The 22,217-nt window shown below is 44.7% G+C and overlaps 2 protein-coding genes and 2 pseudogenes across 4 annotated transcripts; all 4 read left to right on the top strand.

The window, feature by feature from the left end:
• Positions 1 to 7,119: 7,119 nt before the first annotated feature.
• Positions 7,120 to 10,991, top strand: LOC133888961 (uncharacterized). 3 transcript variants are annotated; one of them, XM_062329378.1, is made up of 4 exons: positions 7,120 to 7,580; positions 8,786 to 8,911; positions 8,993 to 10,596; positions 10,674 to 10,991. In XM_062329378.1, exons 1-3 carry the CDS (start codon positions 7,245 to 7,247, stop codon positions 10,568 to 10,570), a joined length of 2,040 nt encoding a protein of 679 aa, XP_062185362.1. In that variant the 5' UTR covers positions 7,120 to 7,244; the 3' UTR covers positions 10,571 to 10,596; positions 10,674 to 10,991. The 3 variants fall into 3 exon arrangements, with proteins under 3 accessions (XP_062185362.1, XP_062185363.1, XP_062185361.1); XM_062329379.1 differs by having other exon boundaries at positions 8,999 to 10,991; XM_062329377.1 differs by having other exon boundaries at positions 8,993 to 10,991.
• Positions 10,992 to 11,578: 587 nt separating this feature from the next.
• LOC133889669 (uncharacterized) lies at positions 11,579 to 12,132 on the top strand. Its single transcript, XM_062330121.1, has one exon. It carries the CDS (start codon positions 11,604 to 11,606, stop codon positions 11,997 to 11,999), a length of 396 nt encoding a protein of 131 aa, XP_062186105.1. The 5' UTR covers positions 11,579 to 11,603; the 3' UTR covers positions 12,000 to 12,132.
• Positions 12,133 to 13,890: 1,758 nt separating this feature from the next.
• LOC133889593 (soluble starch synthase 3a, chloroplastic/amyloplastic-like) lies at positions 13,891 to 16,686 on the top strand (annotated as a pseudogene).
• A 3,610-nt stretch (positions 16,687 to 20,296) lies between these two features.
• LOC133889592 (sex determination protein tasselseed-2-like) lies at positions 20,297 to 21,501 on the top strand (annotated as a pseudogene).
• The last annotated feature ends 716 nt before the right edge of the window (positions 21,502 to 22,217 follow it).

Here is a 22,217-nt window from a genome sequence, read left to right as displayed (position 1 = left end):
GGTTAAATACATTAATATACTTAAGTAACCTGGACACATATGTGCGAGCACCTATGCTTAACTAACATACCCTATAACCAACAACTTGCACATAAATGTAAATGAAAACATAGTAATACATCAATAGCCAATATTAATATTTCCGAACAGACCCCGTTTGATACATACATCGCTCAGCGTAGAGGTATCTAAAACTACTCCCGGAGCAAACTACATACCTCTACAAACCCATCCGCTCACATCATCGATGTTTATGCCCAAATGATCACAGCTACAGAGGTGCTTACCTTACCATTAGATCAGTATTTGCTGAGTACAATAGGTGATAAAGCCAACAACACTGATGGACGGTGTTTAACCGATGCAAAGCGAGCTATGGTGTCCGGGATCACCTCCCGAACTACCCCATAGAACTCCTCCAGGGTAGAAGATACTCCTAACACCGCCCACATCTCATCTCATCCTCACCATTCATCCACCAACACCATCAACCCATCATTGTGATCAATGTGCAAGTAATTAAAGCATATGCTCGTGAACGATGAAATATTTCACCGCTCGACTTCGACCTATGCAATGCTAAGCAGCTCGTATCACAATTGAATTAGACATCATTATATTCATACTTAGGCTACCATGATATTGATCATCAAATAACCAATATAGGAGAAAATGCATCATAATAGGGGCTACCCAATTTCCCGACATCGACTTGCTTCATATGCAAACATACACAAGCATAATTTATCAAATTTAGGCTTCACAATTCAAATCAAGGGTGCAATATACTTAGATGCTTACTTTATTGCTCCGACGGTTGCCGATACTCCCCGCACAACACTCACAGAACTTCGGGAGGTTGGCGTCGCCTTCAACCACAGTCACGTCACGTTCCAGTTCTTCGCTCACAAAAGAAAAATGCATGCAATGACGGGTATGAATGAAGTGCAACAATACTTATTACAATATGCACATGATGAAATGCAATAAAAATATTCCATATAACACATGAAAACATTTTTCCTAGCTAGAACAAGTCATAAGAAGACTAGCAAAATTGGTTTCACACATTTTGGACTTGAAAAAAATTAACACTGAATTAATGAAGCCTTAACCTAATTAATTTATCTTAGAAAGTTAATTAATTATTTCATTATAGGGATATTTTTAATAGGTACAGGGAGTTATTGTAAAACCAACAAAATTGGTTTCATAATTTGTGAGCTACAAAGAATTTATTATGAATTTTACAAGTTATTAGCAAAGGTAGACAAAAAAGGAAAAACCCTGATGAACACTAGTATCCGGATTATCCGAGTTGTGCCGGACACTCCAGGTTCCGGACCCTCCAGGTGGGGGTTCTAGGATTTTTTTTTTTTTTTGGCTAGGATCACACGAAACCTCCGGGTTCTAACCCGGATACTTCGGGTGAGGTTAGAAAATATAGATTTTCACTCGGGATCTCTTCGGCGACGGTTTCGGTGACTTTTTGGGGTGGGTATTTTGGACCTAGAGCATTATATTGACCTCCTCTACTGCGTAGGATAACAAGCACATGCCAAAAATGATCTAAACTCGACTATTGCTTACAATGGTGGTGGGAGCCATTGGTGAGCTCGGTGAGCTCAAATTTGGTCGATCTAGCCAGGGAGAAGGAATGGAAGGGGGTCTAGGGTGCTCACCATGTCATAGCAAGCCCGTGATCCGGTTGTGGGAGTTGGGGAAGAGTTGGAGGTCAAGATGGTTGTCAGGGTGGTGGTTGGTCGGCTCGTGGGAGAAGAAGGCGTCGCCAAGGGCTTGAAATTGGCGGGGAGATGACCTTGGGGGGGGGGGGGTTCACTGGGAACCTCCTCCATGTCCTCCCCTTGCTTCTTCTTCTCTTGGCTCGGTTCGGAAGGGAGAGAACAGGTGGGAGAGGGAGAGAGCGTGATAATGAGAGAGAGAGAGAGAGAGAGAGAGAGAGAGAGAGAGAGAGAGAGAGAGAGAGAGAGAGAGGGAGAGGGAGTGGGTGGGTGGGTGAGGGAGAGAGAGCACGGGTGGGAGAGGGGGCTGCTGCTGTGGAGAGAGGGATGTGAGGTGGTGGGATCGGGGCCCCATATGCTAGAGAAAGAAGGTGCAAATTTCAATTCTTTCTCTCCCGAATTTTCTTTCTAGTCTCTAAAATAAAATTGCTAAAAATTAGACATGATACTTATGATGCATGATTATGTTTAAATACATGATTACGGGTTTCGGGACGTGACATATTGTGACAATCGCTGGACGCGATACTACGATTGTTAGGTCTAGTCGCACCATAATCACACTCCCTGTGGGTACTCAAATCACAATGGATGATGTACTATTGTATCCCGATTCAACTCGTACCCTACTGAGTTATAGAGATATCTGTTAAAATGGTTTTCATATCAAAACCCATGATGACAACAAAGAGGAATATCTCATCATTACTAAAAATAACGGATATGTCGAACAAATACTATAGAAAATTCCCCCTTTATCTTCAGGATCGCACTACACATATATCAAACACGTACCACATGTTGCATATAAGCTAATTTTTCAGAATGTTGACACATTCTAAATATGGCATGATCGCCTTGGTCATCCCGGCATCAAAATGATACGAAAAATTATCAGCAATTCAATTAGCCATGGCATAAATACTGCTAAATTCCCACAATTCTCAAATTTTCTGTGTACTGCATGTGCCACAGGGAAATTGATTTTAAGGCGCTCTTATCTTAACATCCGAGATGAACCACTCAAATTCTTTGAACACATTCAAGGAGATATATGTGGTTCAATCCAACCATTATCTGGACTGTTCAGGTACTTCATGGTTCTCATTGACGCATCTACACGGTGGTCACATGTGTGTCTTTTGTCCACCCGAAATCATGCATTTGCCAAAATAATTACTCAAATTATTAAATTATAAGCACAATATCCTGAACATATGATACAATACATTCGAATGGACAATGCGGCTGAATTCACCTCACGTGCTTTCAATGATTATTATATAGTCTTAGGAATTCAAGTCCAGCATTCGGTATCATACGTCCATACTCAAAATGGTTTGGTCGAATCTCTTATCAAGAGAGTCAAGCTCCTCGCACGATCGTTATTACATAATTGTAATTTACCAACTTCATGCTGGGATCATGCATACTTACACATTGTTGACTTAATTCAATTACGACCAACTGTAAATCACACAGCTTACCCACTACAGTTAGTACGTGGAAATCCTTCAAGCATTTCCCTCTGCGAAAGTTCGGTTACATTGTATACGTACCGATCTCACCACCACAACGTACAACAATGAGCCCACATAAGAAATTGAGGATCTACGTGGGGTATAACTCTCCGTCGACCATAACATACATCGACCCCCTCACAGGGGACCTATTTATAACTCTGTACGCTGATTGCATGTTTGATGAGAAGTATTTTTCGGTATTAGGGGAGATTTCAAATAACAGAAAGAATATCAAAAAATCAATTGGAATGCCATAGATATTTTCTCATCAGATTCATGTACTCAATAATCTAAACTCTAAGTCCAGAGAATCATAAATTTGCAATATATTACAAATAATTTACCAGATGCATTTACTGATAACAAAGGTGTCATTAAATCCTACAATAATGCTAGGAATATGCCGAAAATAGTGGAGGTACCAAACAAAACCACTTAACTCTCAAATCAAAATAAAAGTGAGGGGGAAGTATAGTCACAAATGATAAGCTTCTTGCAAGCTACCGTGGAAACAGAGGAATCCCTCCTCTAAAATAGTAGATGCAAATCAACGTCAAGTTAAATGACAACCAAGGCCTATGGATATTATATATCCAGTGGATGATCAACATCCACATCCTAGCTTAACTGTGCACACAAACATTGATACTGGGACATCGGAACACCACAACTCCATTGTAATGGGAAACCATGATAAGTCCGAGAGGGTAGATGAAATTTCCATCAATTATATTGATTTTGGAGAATTATTTAACCGAAAAACTACAATTATCAACACTTACTTCTCCTCAAAGGTTGCAAATGACCTTCACAATGATCCAGATCCCAAGATCATGATAGAGTGTCGCAAGCGCTCGAACTGGGCACAATGGAATGACGCAATACAGATAGAATTACGCTCGCTCTCCAAAAGATAGGTATTCCATTAGTAATACTTACTCATCGTAACATCTTTCTTGGTTTCTTGGGATGAAAGTGAGTTTTCGTCAGTAAACAGAACGAAAACAACGAGATGGTGAGATATAAAGCAAAGCTTGTAGCACAAGGGTTCATACAGAGACCTGACATTGATTTTAATAAGACATATTCTTCAGTAATGAATAGAATCACGTTCCGATATCTAATTTCATTTCCAGTTCCAAATCATCTATCTATGCAGTTGATGGATGTCGTGACCGTATACCTATATGTGTCACTTTTTTCAAACATATATATGAGAGTCCCTGAAGAACTAGACATTCCGAATCCAAACGCAAACTGCAACATGTATTGTGTAAAGCTTAAAAAGTCACTATATTGCTTAAAGTAGTCGGGAAGAATGTGGTACAACCGACTACAAGAGTTCATTCTATAAAAAGGACACTCCAACAATGATGATTGCCTATGTGTTTTTATAAAGAAGTCCTTAACAGGATTTTGTATTATCTCTATATATCGATTATCTAAATATCATTGGAAATGCAATAGATATAAATGAAGTATGCAATCATCTAAAGATGGAATTTGAAATAAAGGATTTGGGTAAAACCAAATTTTTCTTGGGTATACAACTCGAGCATCTTCCTTCAGGTATTATTGTACACCAAGCCACATATACCTAAAAAATATTAGAGAAATTTAATATGGACAAATAATATCCATCTAAGACTCTCATGTTTGTTCGATCTCTTGATATGAAGAAAGATCCATTTAGACCACGGGAGGAAGGAGAAGAGATATTGGGATCCAAGGTTCCTTATCTCAGTGCCATTAAAGTGCTCATGTATCTTGCAAATTGCACTATATCTGATATCGTATTTGCAGTGAACTTACTAGTTAGACATAGCGCTGCTCCAACCAAACATCATTGGGCGGGAGTAAAAAATATCTTTCGGTATCTTCAAGGCACCATAGATCTTGGTCTTTTCTTTCAAAGGAAACGAGGTATGAATATGATTGGATGCCCTCACGCTCGGTATTTATCAGATCCCCACAATACTATATCACATACAAACTTTGTGTTCTTATATGGTGGAACAACCATTTCATGAAAGTCCTCAAAATAGACTATAGTGGCTACATCCATAAATCATTCTGAAATAATTGTATTATATGAAGTATCATATGAATGCGTATGGCTTCGTAGAATGATAAACCACATACAACAATCATGTAGTATTAGTTTCATTTAATCACCAATCATTATTTATTATGATAATTCTGCATTCATTGCTCAAATTCAAATAAGTTACATAAAAAGCAATATAACCAAACATATTGTCCTTAAATTATTTTATCATTATGAATTACAAAATAATGGAGAGATAAAAATTTTGCAAACTAAATCATATGATAATCTCGCTGATTTATTCACTAAGTTCTTACCAACTTCCGTATTTTAAAATATATTTATGGAATTGGTATGTGACGATTTCGAGATTTGCAAGGTTCAGGGGAAGTTAGTCCATGAATAATAGCTTGTTCATATTATATTATATTTTTTTCCTTTATGAGTTTTTTTCTATATAGTTTCTCATATAAGATTTTTAATTAGAGAATATCTACCTTATTCCTCCTATTTTTTCAAGTGATTTTTAGTTTTAATATGATCCATAAACTGTAATTATTGTTCACTAAGCTCACCAATAAGTTTTTCTTATCTAGGTTTCCTATATTAGTTTACAATAAGGCAATAACCAATATATACCATATAATTTTCTCCTTATATTTTTTTATTCGATTTTAAAAGAGTTTTAATGACATATCAACATATTAGTTTCTCCCTATATTTTTCTATAGGGTTTTAGAGGAGTTTCAACAAGAAATTTACAATAAAGATAGTTGATCAAGTGGAGTGTTGTAAATAGATAATAATACCCAACTATCATATAATTAGCAGTTATAATGAAAAGACAACCGTCGATAGCAACCGACATCCCAACGGGTGCCTTGACATCCCTTTATCCTCTTATAAATACGTCAACTGCTATTCATCAAGGAATATAATTTACTGTTCCTACTCTATCTCTTAATCTATCTGATTCTACTGCAATAAGCATCTCCACTTCTCCGGGACTCTGTGCTGCACTGCTTCGGCTTGCAAGAATCACGAGACCAAAAATTCCACCACCACATCCATCATACAGTACCAGACAGAAGCCCGAAATCCCCATCCGTCCTTCCAAATCCGTCCCAAAAACAAAACCAAATGCCTGTTTTGGTTTGTGACACAAGAAACAGGATCAAATTTTGATCACATCCATATGACTTGGTTAATATTTGGTTCGAAGTTAAAATCTAGTTGCGTTTAAAATTTTTTAGCCGTGTCCGCCTACCCTCAACAAGTAGAGGGGGCCAGTTTTAACCGCCCACGTTTTGTTCGGACTACCAAATTTTAATTTAGGGTCTGTTTATTTGAGTTTCTGTTTTTGAGTTTTTCTAAAAAATACAGTTTTTCTGAAAAGCTATATTTTTTTTCTAAAAAGCTGATTTTGAAAATTTGTTAGCTTCTACAATAAATTTTTAGTTTATCAGCACATAGCTTCTCAGAAAAACGTATCTCAGCGAGCTTCTCAGTTTTAGTTCATTTTCCTCAGAAACAGTCTTTTGACTTCTCCAGAATCCTATTTATTTTGACTTTTGACTTCTAACTTCTACCCGTAGCAGAAGAAAAACAGAAATAGGAAGGAAACAAGACCTTAATCACAAACCAAATTACTACTATTTTTAACTAAATTTTAATATTACTCTGATTTTGAACATAATCAATATTTGACTTACACTCCGGACCTGTAACCAAACAGGCCCCATGTGTCTGTCCTAGCTAAGCTAGTTTACTTCTCCCCACTTCGCTTACCATCCCATTTCCCAAGGCCTCCCCCACCCCCAACGTCTCTCTCCGCTGCCTTCCTCGCTTCCACACTGCTGTGCCTGTGCGTGAGCCGTGCGTCTCCTCCCGCCCGATGCCGCCGGAGCGCGCCGTCCCAAGCCCTAGCCGCAGATGAGCTCCAGGAACCGCTCCGCCGCCGCTCCTGCTGCCCCGTCGGTCCGGACGCCGCGTCGCTTACGCCGGCGACCGCTTAAGGCCTCGGCGTCGGTCGCCGCGCCCGGTGGCGGGCGGCGGAGCGGGCCCGCGACGCCGCTGCTGAAGTGGGACGTGGGCGGCGGCGGTTGCGAGGGGAAGGGTGGTGCCGGGGAAGCGGGGGCCGCGCGGGAGACGAAGGCGCGGGAGGTGTCGGTGAGGAGGCTCGCGGCCGGGGTGTGGCGGCTGCGTCCGCCCGAGACGGTGGCCGGGAGCGCGGGAGGCGGCGAGAGGAGGGTCCGCGTGGGAGTCGAGGTACGTAATACGGTGGCTTCACATGTTCGGTAGCATTTTTTTTGCAATTTGTTTTGAAAATCGTTTCATTTGTGTTTACTGAAGAAAATGTGCACTTTAAGATATTTTTCCTAGTCTTTGCGCTGTTTGATATGTTTTCTAGCTCACACTAACACTATTGGTTGATGTCACATATTTTCCAACCAAATATGTCAATGTGGCAGCAAAATGTTTAGATTTGTAATCAAAACGTGCTAATTTGGTGCTCTGGGACATAGATCTCTTGCAATTGTTTTGTGTTCACCGTCCCTGTTTGCTAATTTTAGGTGCTTATTTTGCCTACACTCGATTAATCTGGTCAAATCATGCATGAAACCAGTCTCCTCATTGAAGCCTCAGCAGTAACACTATACGTTGCAATGTCGACTCATTTAGTACTCGCCTGAACGTTAGATGCGTTCTACTGAAGCATGGCCAATTATGAAGGCAGCTGTGCTGCAGCCACTGTACGATGGCCGTGATCGTCTTCCCATAAATTTACCGATCCAAAAGGCAGCTGCATTTTTCTGTGCTCGGATCTCCTCATGTGATTCCTGCACGGGGCCCAGTCATCGGATCCTCTCCAGTCTCCATGTTCATGCCCGTGCAACAACAAATGCACTGCCCGTGTGTTGTAGCCTTTTATAGCTAGCGATCAGAACAGCTTCATTTTTACCTGATGGCTGTGTGGAAAGAGCGTCGCTCGGAATTTGGATCTTGCACGGATTGGCAAGTGTGACTGTGTGAGCTTCTGAACCGGCCGAAATGGCTGAACTCTTTTGCCATGCAGCAACAAATATATGTATGCCGGGTTCTGCTATGTGGTCCTGTTTATCTAATTTAGGCTCGCTCGAATATGATCCGATTTGAGAGGGGTCTCCATGTGATGATAGTTTGGGCCTCTTTAGATTCTCTTTGTTCTTTGAGAATGTCTCCCATGACTTCACCTTTTTTGGTTAAACATATATGTGATGTAAGATTTTTTGTGTCCCTTTCAAGTTACAGTACGAAATAGTAACATGAATGCATACAGATCTGGGGTTGCTTTTTGGATAGATTTGCTTAATACCAACCATGGAACAATTGGGTGAATATCTTACCGTGTAAGAAACCTTTTGAGATATAATGTGATGAATTCCTTATTCGTGTGTGTGTGGCTTATTTGTTCGCATTTGCCTCTATGACAGCATATCCCAAGACATCTACAAGTCCAGCTTCTTAAACAGAACACGTTGGGGTATCACCAGAGCCTTACGAATGAGGTCTCAAGCCCCATTTCTGTTTTGGAGCCAAAGAGTGGAGAGCTCCACAAGGTGAGAACAGAACCTACCAACAACATTAACAACTTTTACCTGTATCGGCCTGTAAGATCATTGACAGAGCTAATTCTGCAGGTACAGTTTCATGCTGCTTCAGCTGTGCTACCAGTCACCAGTATGGAGAAGGCAACAAAATGGGAGCCCAAGAGTATAAAAGGAATGGAATCGCATGATGCCTATCTTATTGCGAGCCAACTAAATCTTCTTGATGAGCAGCAAGACGCAACTTACGTCGCTAACCTCCAGGTGGAGCTCCAGCAAGCACGTGATCGGGTAAGTGAGCTGGAAACTGAGCGGCGAGCAGCTAAGAAGAAGCTTGGCCACTTGTTCAAGAAACTCGCAGAGGAGAAAGCGGCTTGGAGGAATAGAGAGCATGAGAAGGTGCGTGCTGTTCTTGAAGATATGAAGGCAGACCTTGACCATGAGAAGAAAAACAGGAGGCGGCTGGAGATGATTAACTTGAAGCTTGTCAATGAGTTGAAGGAGGCCAAGATGTCAGCGAAGCAGCTGTTGCAAGAGTATGAGAAAGAGAGGAAGCTCACTGAGGAGGTGTGCAACGAGCTGGCAAGAGAGGTGGAGGAAGACAAAGCTGAGATTGAGGCCTTAAAACAGGATTCCCTGAAGCTGCGAGAGGAGGTAGACGAGGAGCGGAAGATGTTGCAGATGGCTGAGGTGTGGCGTGAAGAACGAGTGCAGATGAAGCTTGTTGATGCAAAACTTACCCTTGATGCCAAATACGCAGAATTGAGCAAACTTCAACAGGATGTTGAGGCTTTTATTGCTGCCTGCAATTGTGCTAAAGGAGACATCATGGTAGTAGAAGAATCAGAGAACATAATACAGGCGATCAAGTCAGTCAGAGCCCAAGATACTGAATTCAGATATGAGCCACCAGCAGCTTCCGAAGACATATTTTCCATTTTTGAAGAGCTGCGTCCAAGTGAGGTGCCTGTCATCAAGGAGATTGAGCCGCGCTACAAGAATAGCTCTGTCATATGTGAATCAGAAATCCAAGAGGCTAGCCCAATGACAGATATATTCCTTGAAAAGAAAGCCCAGGTGTACTCAAATAAAAGCCCTCAAGATGAAAGCGACACTGATGATGGCAGTAGCTGGGAGACAATAAGCCATGTTGATATGCAGGGTTCAAGTGGTTCACCCGACGGAAGTGAACCATCAGTGAACAAGATCTGTGATGGAAGCATTTCTTGGAAAAGCAGAAACGATTTTGAGTATAGGGAGAGTGAAAAGCTGAAGGATGACTTGACTGATGCATACCTGACAAACATGAATCAACCCAAGAAGAAAGAATCAGCCATATCAAAGCTCTGGAAGTCATCCCGCCCAAAGAACAGCAAAATATGCAAGAAAGATGCTGTCGAAACGGTAAATGGGAGATCGTCAAATGTACAGCTCTCAGTCGGAACTTATTCTGCTGTTGAAAGTGGCATTCAGGAAGTAGGACTCAGTCCACCGAGCGTAGGGCAATGGAGCTCGCCAGACTCTTTGAACATTCAATTCAACAGGAGCTTCAAGGGCTGTATAGAGTACCCACGGACGTCCCAGAAGCACAGCTTGAAGGCAAAGCTCATGGAGGCACGGATGGAGAGCCAGAAGGTCCAGCTCCGCCAAGTGCTCAAGCAGAAGATCTAGAGATGCCAGAAGGCTGGAACCAAAAGGTGAAACATTGAAACCTAGAATTTAATCCAAGGAATAATCTCAAGAGTACTTAGATGCTTCATTTTTCCTGTTTTAGAGTAATCTGTAACGCATGCACAACAAGACTAGAAAAAAGACATAAAGTTGGCCTTTGTGGGCCGGCTGGAGCCTTTGCTGCTTCAGCTCTGGGTTATGGTTCCATTTGATAAGCTATGGTGAGATCCATCATGATGTATAATATGGACACAAACAAGCAGCAATGTTCATACAAATTGTATTCCCAGATATCGATGTTTTTAGCATTTTCATAGTTCTTGTGCAACTAAATGTTCATGATTCCTCCTGTTGTTATTTTGGGTTATTCTGTATGTGAAAAGATGTTCCTGTATTTATGGCAAAATACTATGACAAGTAAGCTCTCTATGCTTGGTTTGCCTTTGAAACCACGCTCTATTCTGCAGTGCCCATGTGATAAGCTTTTTTTTTAGTGCTGGCCGACCTCCGTCAGGGTTCACAAATTCGATAGACTTATGAAAACCGTCCAACAACGGTATAATAATTTAGTGAAATTTAGTTAAATTTTGTAAAAAAAATATTTTTTATTTTTGAATTTGAGTTTAATTATAACCACTTAATTATAAATACGGTGTGAACCAAATTAGCCGATAACATGATAACAGAACTGTTACCGTCGTATTTTCAAGCCTGTATCGCGCGCGACGCGTTGGTCTCACGCCGTCACGCGCCACTCGCTGGCCGCCGCCGCCCCGTTTCAAACCGCGAGCACCCGCTCCCGCTACCAACTCCCTCCAAAAGCATATGCACTAGCTAGCACGCAGCTGACTGGGCCCCCCGTTTTTTGGTCCCACCTGACATGGAATAATAGGGCACTTCTCTGTAAGCGTAGCATTTTGACCAAAACTTTTCCCTCCCTCGCGCTCAACCCTAACCCCCTTCAAATACCCCCGCTCTCTCCGCCTTCAGCAACGCACATCCCATCCATCATCCACCGACATCCCGGACCCACATGGCAGCCAGTCGCAAGCCCCGCTCCCCGTCCACCGCTGGCGGCGGCGACCACCTCCGCTTCCTCCGCCCCGGGGCCCTCGCCCGCCTCCGCGACACCAGGCTTCGCCGCGCGAGTCGCACCTCTCGCCTGCCCACGCCCTCATCATGGCCGGCGCTGGCGTCTCCCCCTCCTACTGCGACCGGAGACAGCGAGGGCGGCGCAGTCATGCCGTACTTCGTGCCCGTCTCAGGGTTCCTCGCGCCGCGGTGTCCCCAACGGAAGAAGCTGGCGGCGGCGAAGTACATGGTACTCTTCTCGCCGTTGCCGCCGCCGCCGCCCACGAGCACCGATCTGCCCTTGGAGGCGGCTATCGAGTTCCTGAACTCGCTTGACATGGTGGTCGCCGCCCACTGAAGTGTCTCGCCGTAGTGTTGTATAGTTGTGGTAGCCTTGTAGATTTGGGGATCTATTCCTCCCTTATTTCGTTAGCTTGGTGTTTTTGTAGTTTGTACTGATCTTGATGTGAAAAACAAAACACAGAAGAATATGTCCACTATGAGATGCAAAATTGCAATATAATAAGGAGAAATCACACCCCTTTGTGTCATTTACCGACAAATGGAGAGGGAAAGCCAAATCAATGAACTAACAGGACCTGAATGTGCGATGAATCAAGCACAACTGCTAAAGGCCTCATGGACCTTGGAGGCTTGGACAGCAAGGTGAAAGATAGAGAAGGCGAGTACATAAGCAACTCAGGCACGTTTCTTTCTTTCCTTTTTCTTGATGGGTTAAATACCATTGATAACAATACGCAGGATGAGATCTTATCTACTACTCACTCCTGTCACAAATAAATGTCATTTTACATATTAATATATAGTACTCAAAATACAGTTTTAGTCACTACTTTTTATTGCAATATTTTGATAAAACATAGTAAAAATATATTATTATGAAAATACTTTTTTAAGACAAATATACCTGCACGTTTTCAAATATTCAAATTTAATATATAAAAATAATTTATAACTAAAGTTGAAACGGTTGACTACACTTAACACAAAATACACTTATTTATGACCAGAATAAGTAACATCTTTCGATAAAGCTGTTTTTTTCTCCATAAAAGATCCAACATGTTTATAATTCTCCCAAATCCGCACCTTGTGCTTGGATGCACTCAAGACTACACTCTACTCTCCACCACAGTAAAGATCACATTTATAGTACTTGATAAACCAAATCAGTGTTACACTCTAGGTGGTAGTTACTGTCTTACCGGCAAGGCATTTACAAAACTGTGAAATAAAAAAACATGACGGACCTACACAGAATGTTCCAGAATTCGGCAATGAGATGCCCAACCAAGCCATCAGCATTCCGAAAGCAACACACCTCGTCCTTCGCCCATCGATCCAAGGCCCCGTTCCCGTATCTTCCCCGACCAAGAACAGCCATCCGTGGCACTACCCTGGCCCACAACCCTTTGTAACCTTGTACCGCAACCTGGGCCCGTGCTCTGACCAACAATAGCCACCCGTGGCACTACCCTAGCCCACAACCCCTTGAGCTTGTAGCGTTGCATTCGTCTCGCTGCAATGGATGTACCACGATGGGCGCTACAAGATCCTCTGACGAGTTAGTAGAGCAAAGTCAGAGTTGTAAGTGTCTCTGACTTTGTTCATTTTCATTCGTCTGATCTACGATGGACGTACCATGATGTACGCTACAGTATCATGATGAAAAATAGAGTGTCACCCTACCCTGATGAACAGTAACAACACACATTGTTTTGCAGTGGAACTACGTCAGAGACCTATAGCACCAGACACATAATATTGTGTCCCTCTGACGTCAGGGGGGGGGGGGGGGCATGCTTGCACAACCGATGCGAGAAACCTCAATCCTGCCCACACATTTCTTCCAGCAGAAATCTTTCTGACCGCCAAAAAAAAACAGCAAAAATGAGGCAATCCCGATAGAGATCACAGTATTTTGCCACACAATCACACCTGCGCGCACGGGAAAGCACGAGCCTCTCTCTTTAGATCGAGTGGACGAACCTTTCTAGCGAGGGTCGCGTCCAGACAGCGCGGCTGCACATTTCAAGGCTGGAGTAGAATAAGGAGTTTGCATTTTCTTTCTTTTCTGCTGCGAGGAGGAGAGGAGATCGGGAGGGGAACGAGAGGTTTTGCCGTAGGAAATGGAGATGGCTCTCCGGGCGTAGAGCCCGCTCTGCTCTTGGGGCCGGCCGGCCACAGCCTCCGTCACTAGCCTCGTGCAGGTGAGTTTTCCTGGGTTCATGGACTTCTTCTTTGGTCCCTATTGGCTTTTGTTGTACGTTTTTGCTTCCTGGTCTATGTTGGGGAGGGTTCTGATTGGTATTATCTGGGAATATGCCCTCTTCGAATGGAAGGTATGGTGGGCTGTGTGGCCACCTAAGTGTCAGTTTGGTTACATTTCTTCAGTGATTTCTGAGTGTCCAATTTGTTTCAGTTGGTTTAGTATATAAAAAGTTGCTCCTTTGGGGGCTTTTATGTACGTGGGGACTTGAGAGTGAACTTTATTTATAATGAGCTTCCCTTTCGAACAATTTTGGTTCTTGTGGACTTGTGGTATGCTAATTACAGTCATGGAAAGGTTTATTAGGCTTTTGTGATGCTATGATGTAAATTTGAAACTGCTTGACGCTTCTGCCCTAGCAATCTTTTCGAAGTGCATGAGGCGTCTTAGTACTAATTCAAAAGAAAGGGTTCTATTCCATTGAGGCAAGGGTTCTGTACTTACACGTTTTTCTGTTTTTACAATCTGTCATAAGTTGCAGACTTACAGGAGGCAGGCTTGTCCGATGCATGTTATTGAGTTCAGGTTTGAGGATGATTTTGCTAAAAGCCAGAGTTCATTGGTCATAGTGCCTAGCTCATGTTTTCCTGACATTGCATTATTCAGATGGTCCTAAGAGGAACCCAAGAAGAACATCAACTCAGAAGCCCAAAGGCACTGGCTCTAGTGGGTATGCTTCAAGACCTACTGCTGAATTTAGCACGAAGAAGGTAGAACAAAGCAGCACCGACGAAGGTGATCTTGGCAGAAGCAATGGGACACTCCGTAGTGAAGCAACAGAGCAGAATAGTACCACATTTAATCATCTGAATCAATTGACAGAAAACTTGATGAGTATCGTGGTACAATAAACGTACTAGTAAGTTCAAAACCCGAACCTTTATCACTTGCAAGTGTTCATGGACAAGACCAATTAGTTGTTGGTACTCATGAACAAGAGAAATCAGTAATTTGTTCACAGGAACATGACAAATCAATCATTGGTGTTACCAAACAAAGCCAGCCAATCGTCGAGGCCATTGGAGGATATCCAACAAAAGAAACCATTAGATTTAGTGGACAGGATATCACTGAATCAGCACCCGAAAAAGCAATCAGCAAGAATATTGACATAGAACAAATTGCTTTGAGAGAATATGAGGTGGGGATAAGTAGAGATGCAGAAGAAGAGCTTTCGGTTGCCGAAGATGAACCAAGGATAACTATGCATCAAGAACAGTATGAACCAGATATACAAGCACCAGTAGAGGAGGACGTTGATCCAGAAGTGCTAAGGAGAAGGCTTGAAGAGCTTGCTGATGAGAATTATTTGATCGGAAGCAAGTGTTTTGTTTTTCCTGAAGTAGTGAAGACTGCTTCAATGATTGATCTTTACTTAAATAGTAGTATGTCAGCCTTAGCTAGTGAGCCTTATGTTCTTATAAAAGGAGCATTCAATGGTTGGAGATGGAACTCTTTCATTGAAAATTTGCATAAAAGTGAACCAAGAGGGGATTGGTGGTGTTGCAAACTCTACATACCCAAGCAGCATACATATTAGACTTTGTATTCTTTAACGGTGGCACTGTCTATGAAAATAACAATCACAGTGATTTTTTCCTGGAAGTAGAAAGTCACATGGATGAACACTCATTTGAGTACTTCTTGGTTGAAGAAAAGCGAAAGGAACTTGGGATGCATGCTGCAGAAGAAGCTGAAAGGAAAAGACAGGCTGAGGAGGAGCGCGGGAGAGAGGAAGAACGGGTTGCAATGGAGGCTGACAGAACACAAGCAAAGTCTGAGGTTGAGATGAAGGATAAATTGCATCAGATGTTGAGTTTGGCCAGCAGATATGCTGATAACTTATGGTACATAGAATCTAACACTTATACAGGAGGGAATAGGGTTAGATTGTACTATAACGGAAGCTCGAGACCACTGATGCATAACACTGAGATTTGGATGCATGGAGATTACAACAACTGGATTGATGGACTCTTAATTGCTGAATTTTTTTGTCAAATCTTATGAAAAAGATGGTGATTGGTGGTATGCAGATGGTATGTCTCCCACTTCGCGCCCCTTAGGTTCATGATACTCCTGTTCGATTTTAGATGATCTTATTGTTTTCTTTCACAACCTTCATCATCCAAAATGTTACTTTGACCATTACTAGTATTATACATTGATGTAATACATTATCAGAAAGTCCTTTTGACGAAATTCTAGTGTTATGATAACATTTTGACCAAAGGGTTCTAATACGTTATAGTGTTCATATGGTCAATCTAGATAGTTCTAAAATATGGATGATCATATTTTGACCAAAGGGTTCTAAGACTCATAAAAAAAGTATGGTAACTTGAATTTCTTATTCCTTGAAGTATCCGACTGAAGGTTGTTTCTTCAAGTATATGTTGTATCTCATGAATGGATTTGAAGATCTATCTCCGTGTGATTGATCTTTTGGTGTTTAGTTGCTCTTTTCTCAATTATGCATAAAACTTGCATTTGACTTTACTCCATGTATAGTTACATTACCTGAAAGGGCATTGGTGTTGGACTGGGTTTTTGCTGATGGGCCACCTGGGAATGCAAGGAATTATGATAACAATGGACGATAGGATTTCCATGCTATTGTTCCAAGCAACATCTCCAAGGATCTTTTTTGGGTGGAAGAAAAACATAGGATCTCTAGAAGGCTTCAGCAAGAGCGAAGAGAAAGGGAGGATGCTGATCGAAGAAAGGTTGATTGAAAATATCATTGCATATAGTAGGATCAATGTACCGATTGTACTTGGATATTTGTCAAACAAGAAGCAATTGTTTTGACACTCCTTCAACAACATAACCGAATGAAGATCTTTTTATCGTTGCCTTTTTTTCCACATAGGTTGAGAGATCCGCGAAACTGAAAGCTGAGATGAAAGAAAAGACTATGAGGGAGTTTCTGCTTTATTTGAGTGCTGACATGGTAAGTTTGCCACGTCACTTCGTCCACGTTGGTCAAAACCACCTTGAATCGAGGTTAGGAAGGAATTATAACCGGTATTAATTGTTGAGGGAGGTAAAATATTTGATTTTATAGTTCAGAGAGAAAAATGAACTCGAACAATAATTGAGAGAGGCAAAATGGACTTTTTTTCCATCTCTTTATTGTATTGCTATTCGCTGTGTTCTTCTTTTTTGGTCGGTGTTCTTCTTTTAAAATGATCAATAAAGCAGCTTTTTTCCCCTGGAAAAAAGAAGAAAAAACATTGTTCTACTCGGCTTACAGTACCCGAGTTTGTGAACGCAAGTGCACGAATGGTGCGGTGCATGGTCAGATAAGTCTATGGTACGGATAGAGAAGCGGTTATACGTACGAACTGAACGCATTGTCACTGTACGTAGAGTAGGAAGGATTCGCCGTTGGGTCCCCGTGCAACACAGATCGCATCATCGCGCCCTGGCATCATGCATGGAGTCGATCGGATCGGAACGTGGCAGCCTGATTAGTTCGCGTCTTCACATGCACGTGCGACAAGCCAACTGACAGATCGATCACCACAGCACTGTTCAAGGGAGTAGCAGCTAGCACAGAGCAGGTTGCGATCAAGATGTTCTTCGGAGCAGTGCGGCACGTCCTCAGTCGAGTATGATCTGGATATTCGGCGTGGTTGATCACTCTAGCTTCGTTATGTTCTTAGATCTATTTAGAACAAGCACAAATGTTTCTTCCTCGTTCATGGATTCATTAAGATTATTTAAGAGCAAGCACAAACGTTTCCTTTGTGTGTGTGTTGCAGGCTGCGAAAGAGCCGAGCTGTGCCCGGCGTCGTCAGCCACTTCTCCACGGCCTCAGACTCGAAGAGGTTCCAATCCCGCGCTTGCTTGTACTCCCGTTTGCTCACAAGTGACGACTCACGACCGATCAAAGTGCGTTGCGGGTTCGTGTTTGCAGGCTGGCTAGGAAGCTGATTGTCAGTGATATGGGAATAAGGGGTCTTCCTTCCTAAGATCCGAGAAGATCAAGTTTTGAGAGAGGGCGCTTGTCGGTGTATCAAGAACCGGGGGTCCCTGAGTCTCGAGGCCAGACCAGCCATCCACCACATTGCGCCATCCCACGAGGTCCCTCCTGCGGGGTGAGAAAAGTTCAAATCCCGGGAGAAAGTGCTCGGGGCCACAGTCCGCGGTTCCCAAGCACCCCCGTTCCCCGATGATCCGCGGAGTCTAAGTACCGGGAAGAAAGTGCTTGGGGAGGTGCCCGGTCACCCCCGAGCGCCCTAGTCCCCCGACGATCAGAAGAGCCAAGTTCCGGGAGAGAGTGCTCGGGGCTGCGCGTGGCAGCCCCCGAGCACTCAGTTCCCCGAAGGATCGGGCAAGAGTGCTCGGGAGAGAGTGCTCAGGGTTGCACGTGGCAGCCCCCGAGCACTCGGTTCTCCGAAAGTTCGTGCAAGAGTGCTCGGGAAAGAGTTCTCGGGGAGGTGAACAGTACCCCCGAGCACCCGGTACCCCGAGGACAAGGATAGGCATTCTCGGGAGAGAGTGCTCGGGGAGGTGAACAGTACCCCCGAGCACTCGGTGCCCCGACGACCCAGAAAGACCCCCGAGGCACCCGCCGATGAGGTGTCAATCAGTCAGAGGTCCGAAGCCGCATTTAATGAGCGTGCGTAGCTTGACATCCCCAACTGCTCCCGCCGCAATGTCAGTTCCTGCCATGTTTTGGCAGAGATGCGTGGGGTTATTAATTGCACGGGTCCCGTCCCGTATCATCCGGCGTATCTCGGGATAACATCGCCAGGATCAAGGCGTTCCGTCTGCCGCCCTGCTATGGCAGAGGAACAAGATGTGGCGGGCACGCCGGGTCGCTCTGCGGCTGCCCGGTGGGCCCTCTCTACGGCGCCCGTTGCCAGGGCGTTTATGGTGACAGGTGACCGGGCGTGCGCCGCGTTTTTCACCCCCGGTCACTTCACCTAGAAGAAATGATGACGTCTTTCCCAGTCATGGCGTCTTGGAACTTGTGCCCCCTCCTTCCCGTTCGGGGCATGTCACAGCCGACGAGTGTATAAAAGAGTCGGCACACAGAAGAGAAGGGGGGGATGAAAGACCAAGAGAACGAACCCAACCTAATCCGAAGGTCCAGAGATCGATAGGGAGTTCGAGCAAGCCAACAATCCAAGCATCGAACACAGAAGCACCAAGAACCGAACCACAGACCAACCCAAGGCACAGTCCCTGCCCAAGAACCATGAGCCTCAAGCTCTTAGTTAGACAAATATTCTTGTAACCAGCAACATCCTTGAGGGACTTCCTCAGGACAGTTATTACATCCATACAGGAGTAGGGTATTACGCCCCCGTGCGGCCCGAACCTGTCTAAATTCTGGTGCATTTACTTCTCTTTACACCAGATCATCACCCCCACCACCGACCGTTGCATTTACTCTCATTCGTTCCTCCGACGAACTTATTCAGGATCATCCCCCGACCGAATCTCTAAAAAGGGGTCTCTCGGGATCCCTGCGACAGGAGTTAATCCTCCGATAGCGTTCGGGGCCATAAACAGTGGTCCCCGAGTATCCGAGTTTCCCGAGGACCCGAGCAGACACAATTTCGGGGGAGGGCGCTCGGGGCCATGAACGGTGGTCCCCAAGTACCCGAGTTCCCCGAGGACCCGAGAAGGCAGTTCCGGGAGAGGATGCTCGGGGCTATGAACAGTGGTCCCCTAGTACCCGAGTTCCCCGATAACCCGAGAAGCAGTTTCGGGAGAGGATGCTCCGGGCCATGAACAGTGGTCTTCGAGTACTTGGGTTCCCCGAGGACCAAGAAAAGGCATATCCGGGAGAGGGCGCTCAGGGCTATGAACAGTAGTCCCCGAGCACCCAGAGTTCCCCGAGGACCTGAGAAGTCCCTCGCCGGTGGACCCCACAAGGGCTCAGCGGTGAGGTGTCAATTGGTGAGAGACCCGATGCTGCATTTAAGAGGGAGTGTGGCCTGTCACTTCCAACCACTCCCCCCACGCTTGCTGTCAGTCCCTGCCACTGCCTAGCAGGGAGGCGTGGGGACATTTAATGCGGCGCGTCCCATCGCGCGTCATCCGACGTGCCTTGGGATATCGTCGCAGGGCTTGAGGCTTATCGCCTGCCGCCCGGCTGTGTCAGGCCTGCTCTGACCGGGCGGGCACGCGGGGTTGCTCGGTGGCTGCCCGGTGGGCCCCCCTACTGCACCCGCTAAAAGGCGACATGATGACGACAGGACCGGACGGGGGCACATTTTCAACCCCTCGTAACATCAAGCTGCAACCCATGATGGTTGCTTTTCATTTATGGCGTCTTGGGACTCGCGCCCTCCTTTCTGGGCACGCTAAGCCTCCCCAACCGGAGGGGGTGCACCCCGACGACAAGGATGGAAGCTTTGAAGACGAAGAAGTTGGAGAAGACCGAGGCAAGCTCAAGAAGTTCAACAGACGCAGACAAGCTAACGAAGACAAGATACACGAAGCTCTAGACTTAGACAGAAATCCTTGTAACACAAGAGATCCAGATAAAAGGCATTCCCAGAGCATTTATAGCATACACACAGGAGTAGGGTATTACGCTCTGTACGGTCCAAACCTGTCTAAAATCTCTCGAGCATTTACTTCACTAGCATCCGATCATCCATCCCGCCTGTATCTCATTTACTCTCATTAATTCACGTACGAGGTAGATTCAGAATCATTCCCCCGGCTGAATCTCAAAGGGGGTCCCTTCGGATCCCCGCTTGAGGAGTTCATCCTCCGACAGTGACCATCATCACCGGCGCAGCCAGTGCATCAGGAAAGCGGTGGCAAAGGAATTCGTCAGGAACGGCGCGAAGGTCATCATCGCCGACGTCCAGGACGACCTCGGCCGCGCGGTCGCGGCTGAGACGTCACCGACGAGGTGCAGGTTGCCGCGGCCATGGACCTCGCCGCCGCGCCACGGCAAGCTCGACGTATGTCATCTTCAACAACGCCGACGTCTTGGGCTCCCTGGCGCGGCCCCCGCTCGGCGCACTCGACCTCGCCGAGTTCAACCGCGTCATGGCGATTAACACGCGGGGCGCGCGTGATGGCCGGGGTCAAGCACGCGGCCCGCGTCATGGTGTTGCGACGCAATGGCAGCATCATCTGCACGGCCATCATTGCGGGTGAGATCGGCAGCCTGATGCTCCACCCGTACATCGTCTCCAAGGCGGCCGTCATCGGCCTGGTGCGCGCCGTGGCCAGGGAGGTGGCGCGCTTCGGCGTGCGGGTGAACGCCATCTGGCCCAGCCACATCCCGACGACGCTGGTGATACGCATCATGGAGGAGTGGTACTCGGAGATGAGTGCCGAGGAGCAGAGGCTTGTCGTGGAGAGGGACGTCAACGAGATGGAAGGGGTGGCGCTCGAGCCGGAGGACATTGCTAAGGCGGCGCTGTAACTGGCGTCCGACGAGTCCAAGTACTTAAATGGGCACAACCTCGTCGTCAACGGTGGTTACACGGTGGGGAAGGCGCCAAACATGCCGACACTTGCACATGGAGCATGCGGTAAGGGTGTGATTAGTCGCTCGTATAGTTTTTCTCGTAATAGATCATATAGGTAAGTTGAGCGTAGTTATATTTATTAAAAGGAATAGTATTTAGTTAGTTATATCTTTCTGGATAGAATGAGTTGGGTTTTTATTTAGTTTGTCGAATCTGAGGATGTATGAGCTGATTTAAAAGTTGAGACTGTGATTGGTTGCTCGTATAAAGATAATTTTATGACACTGATCTAAATTAGCGGATGCAGTATACCGAGTCAGGTTACGAACGTATATTTACATCCGTCTAGCTAGTCTGAAACAGTGAACACCAAACCAAATTACTCTTGTGCAGATAACTAATCACACCCTAAACGAATGGACGCATGTGCATAGCTTCGTGTGTTCAGTCGAGGAAAACTTTGAACAAAACAATGCATTCACACATTCGGTTCATCAGCATTTGAACGACGGTTCCCCGTCATAAAAATTGTACTTCCATTGGATTATGCCCCAAACTCCGAATTTGCACTTTTGTGTATTCAATTTTCTGTTTCAACTATTTCCCGTACCTACTTGGATCCGTTCTATAGATTCTTTTAGAGCTGTTATTTTTTAATTTCTTTAAAACAACTACTCCATTCGATCATAAATATTTGACATTTTAACTAAGATTTAGTCGAATTTTTAAATTTTTGACCGTTAATAGCTTCTAAAATATTTAGGTTGAAAATATAAAAATCATACAGGTATTTGTCGGAGGGTGAACTCCTGTCGCAGGGATCCCGAGAGACCCC

Source organism: Phragmites australis, chromosome 13, assembly GCF_958298935.1.
Source record: "Phragmites australis chromosome 13, lpPhrAust1.1, whole genome shotgun sequence".
Taxonomy (NCBI): Eukaryota; Viridiplantae; Streptophyta; class Magnoliopsida; order Poales; family Poaceae; genus Phragmites; species Phragmites australis.
This window is presented reverse-complemented; position numbering and strand designations above follow the sequence as displayed.

Bases quoted from the DNA above. Each gene is read 5' to 3' on its own strand.
- LOC133889669 (XM_062330121.1), top strand. From the start codon at position 11,604: ATGGCAGCCAGTCGCAAGCCCCGCTCCCCGTCCACCGCTGGCGGCGGC.
- LOC133888961 (XM_062329378.1), top strand. From the start codon at position 7,245: ATGAGCTCCAGGAACCGCTCCGCCGCCGCTCCTGCTGCCCCGTCGGTC. The intron at 7,581-8,785 runs GTACGTAATACG...CCTCTATGACAG, and splicing joins GGGTCCGCGTGGGAGTCGAG to CATATCCCAAGACATCTACA. The intron at 8,912-8,992 runs GTGAGAACAGAA...CTAATTCTGCAG, and splicing joins AGAGTGGAGAGCTCCACAAG to GTACAGTTTCATGCTGCTTC.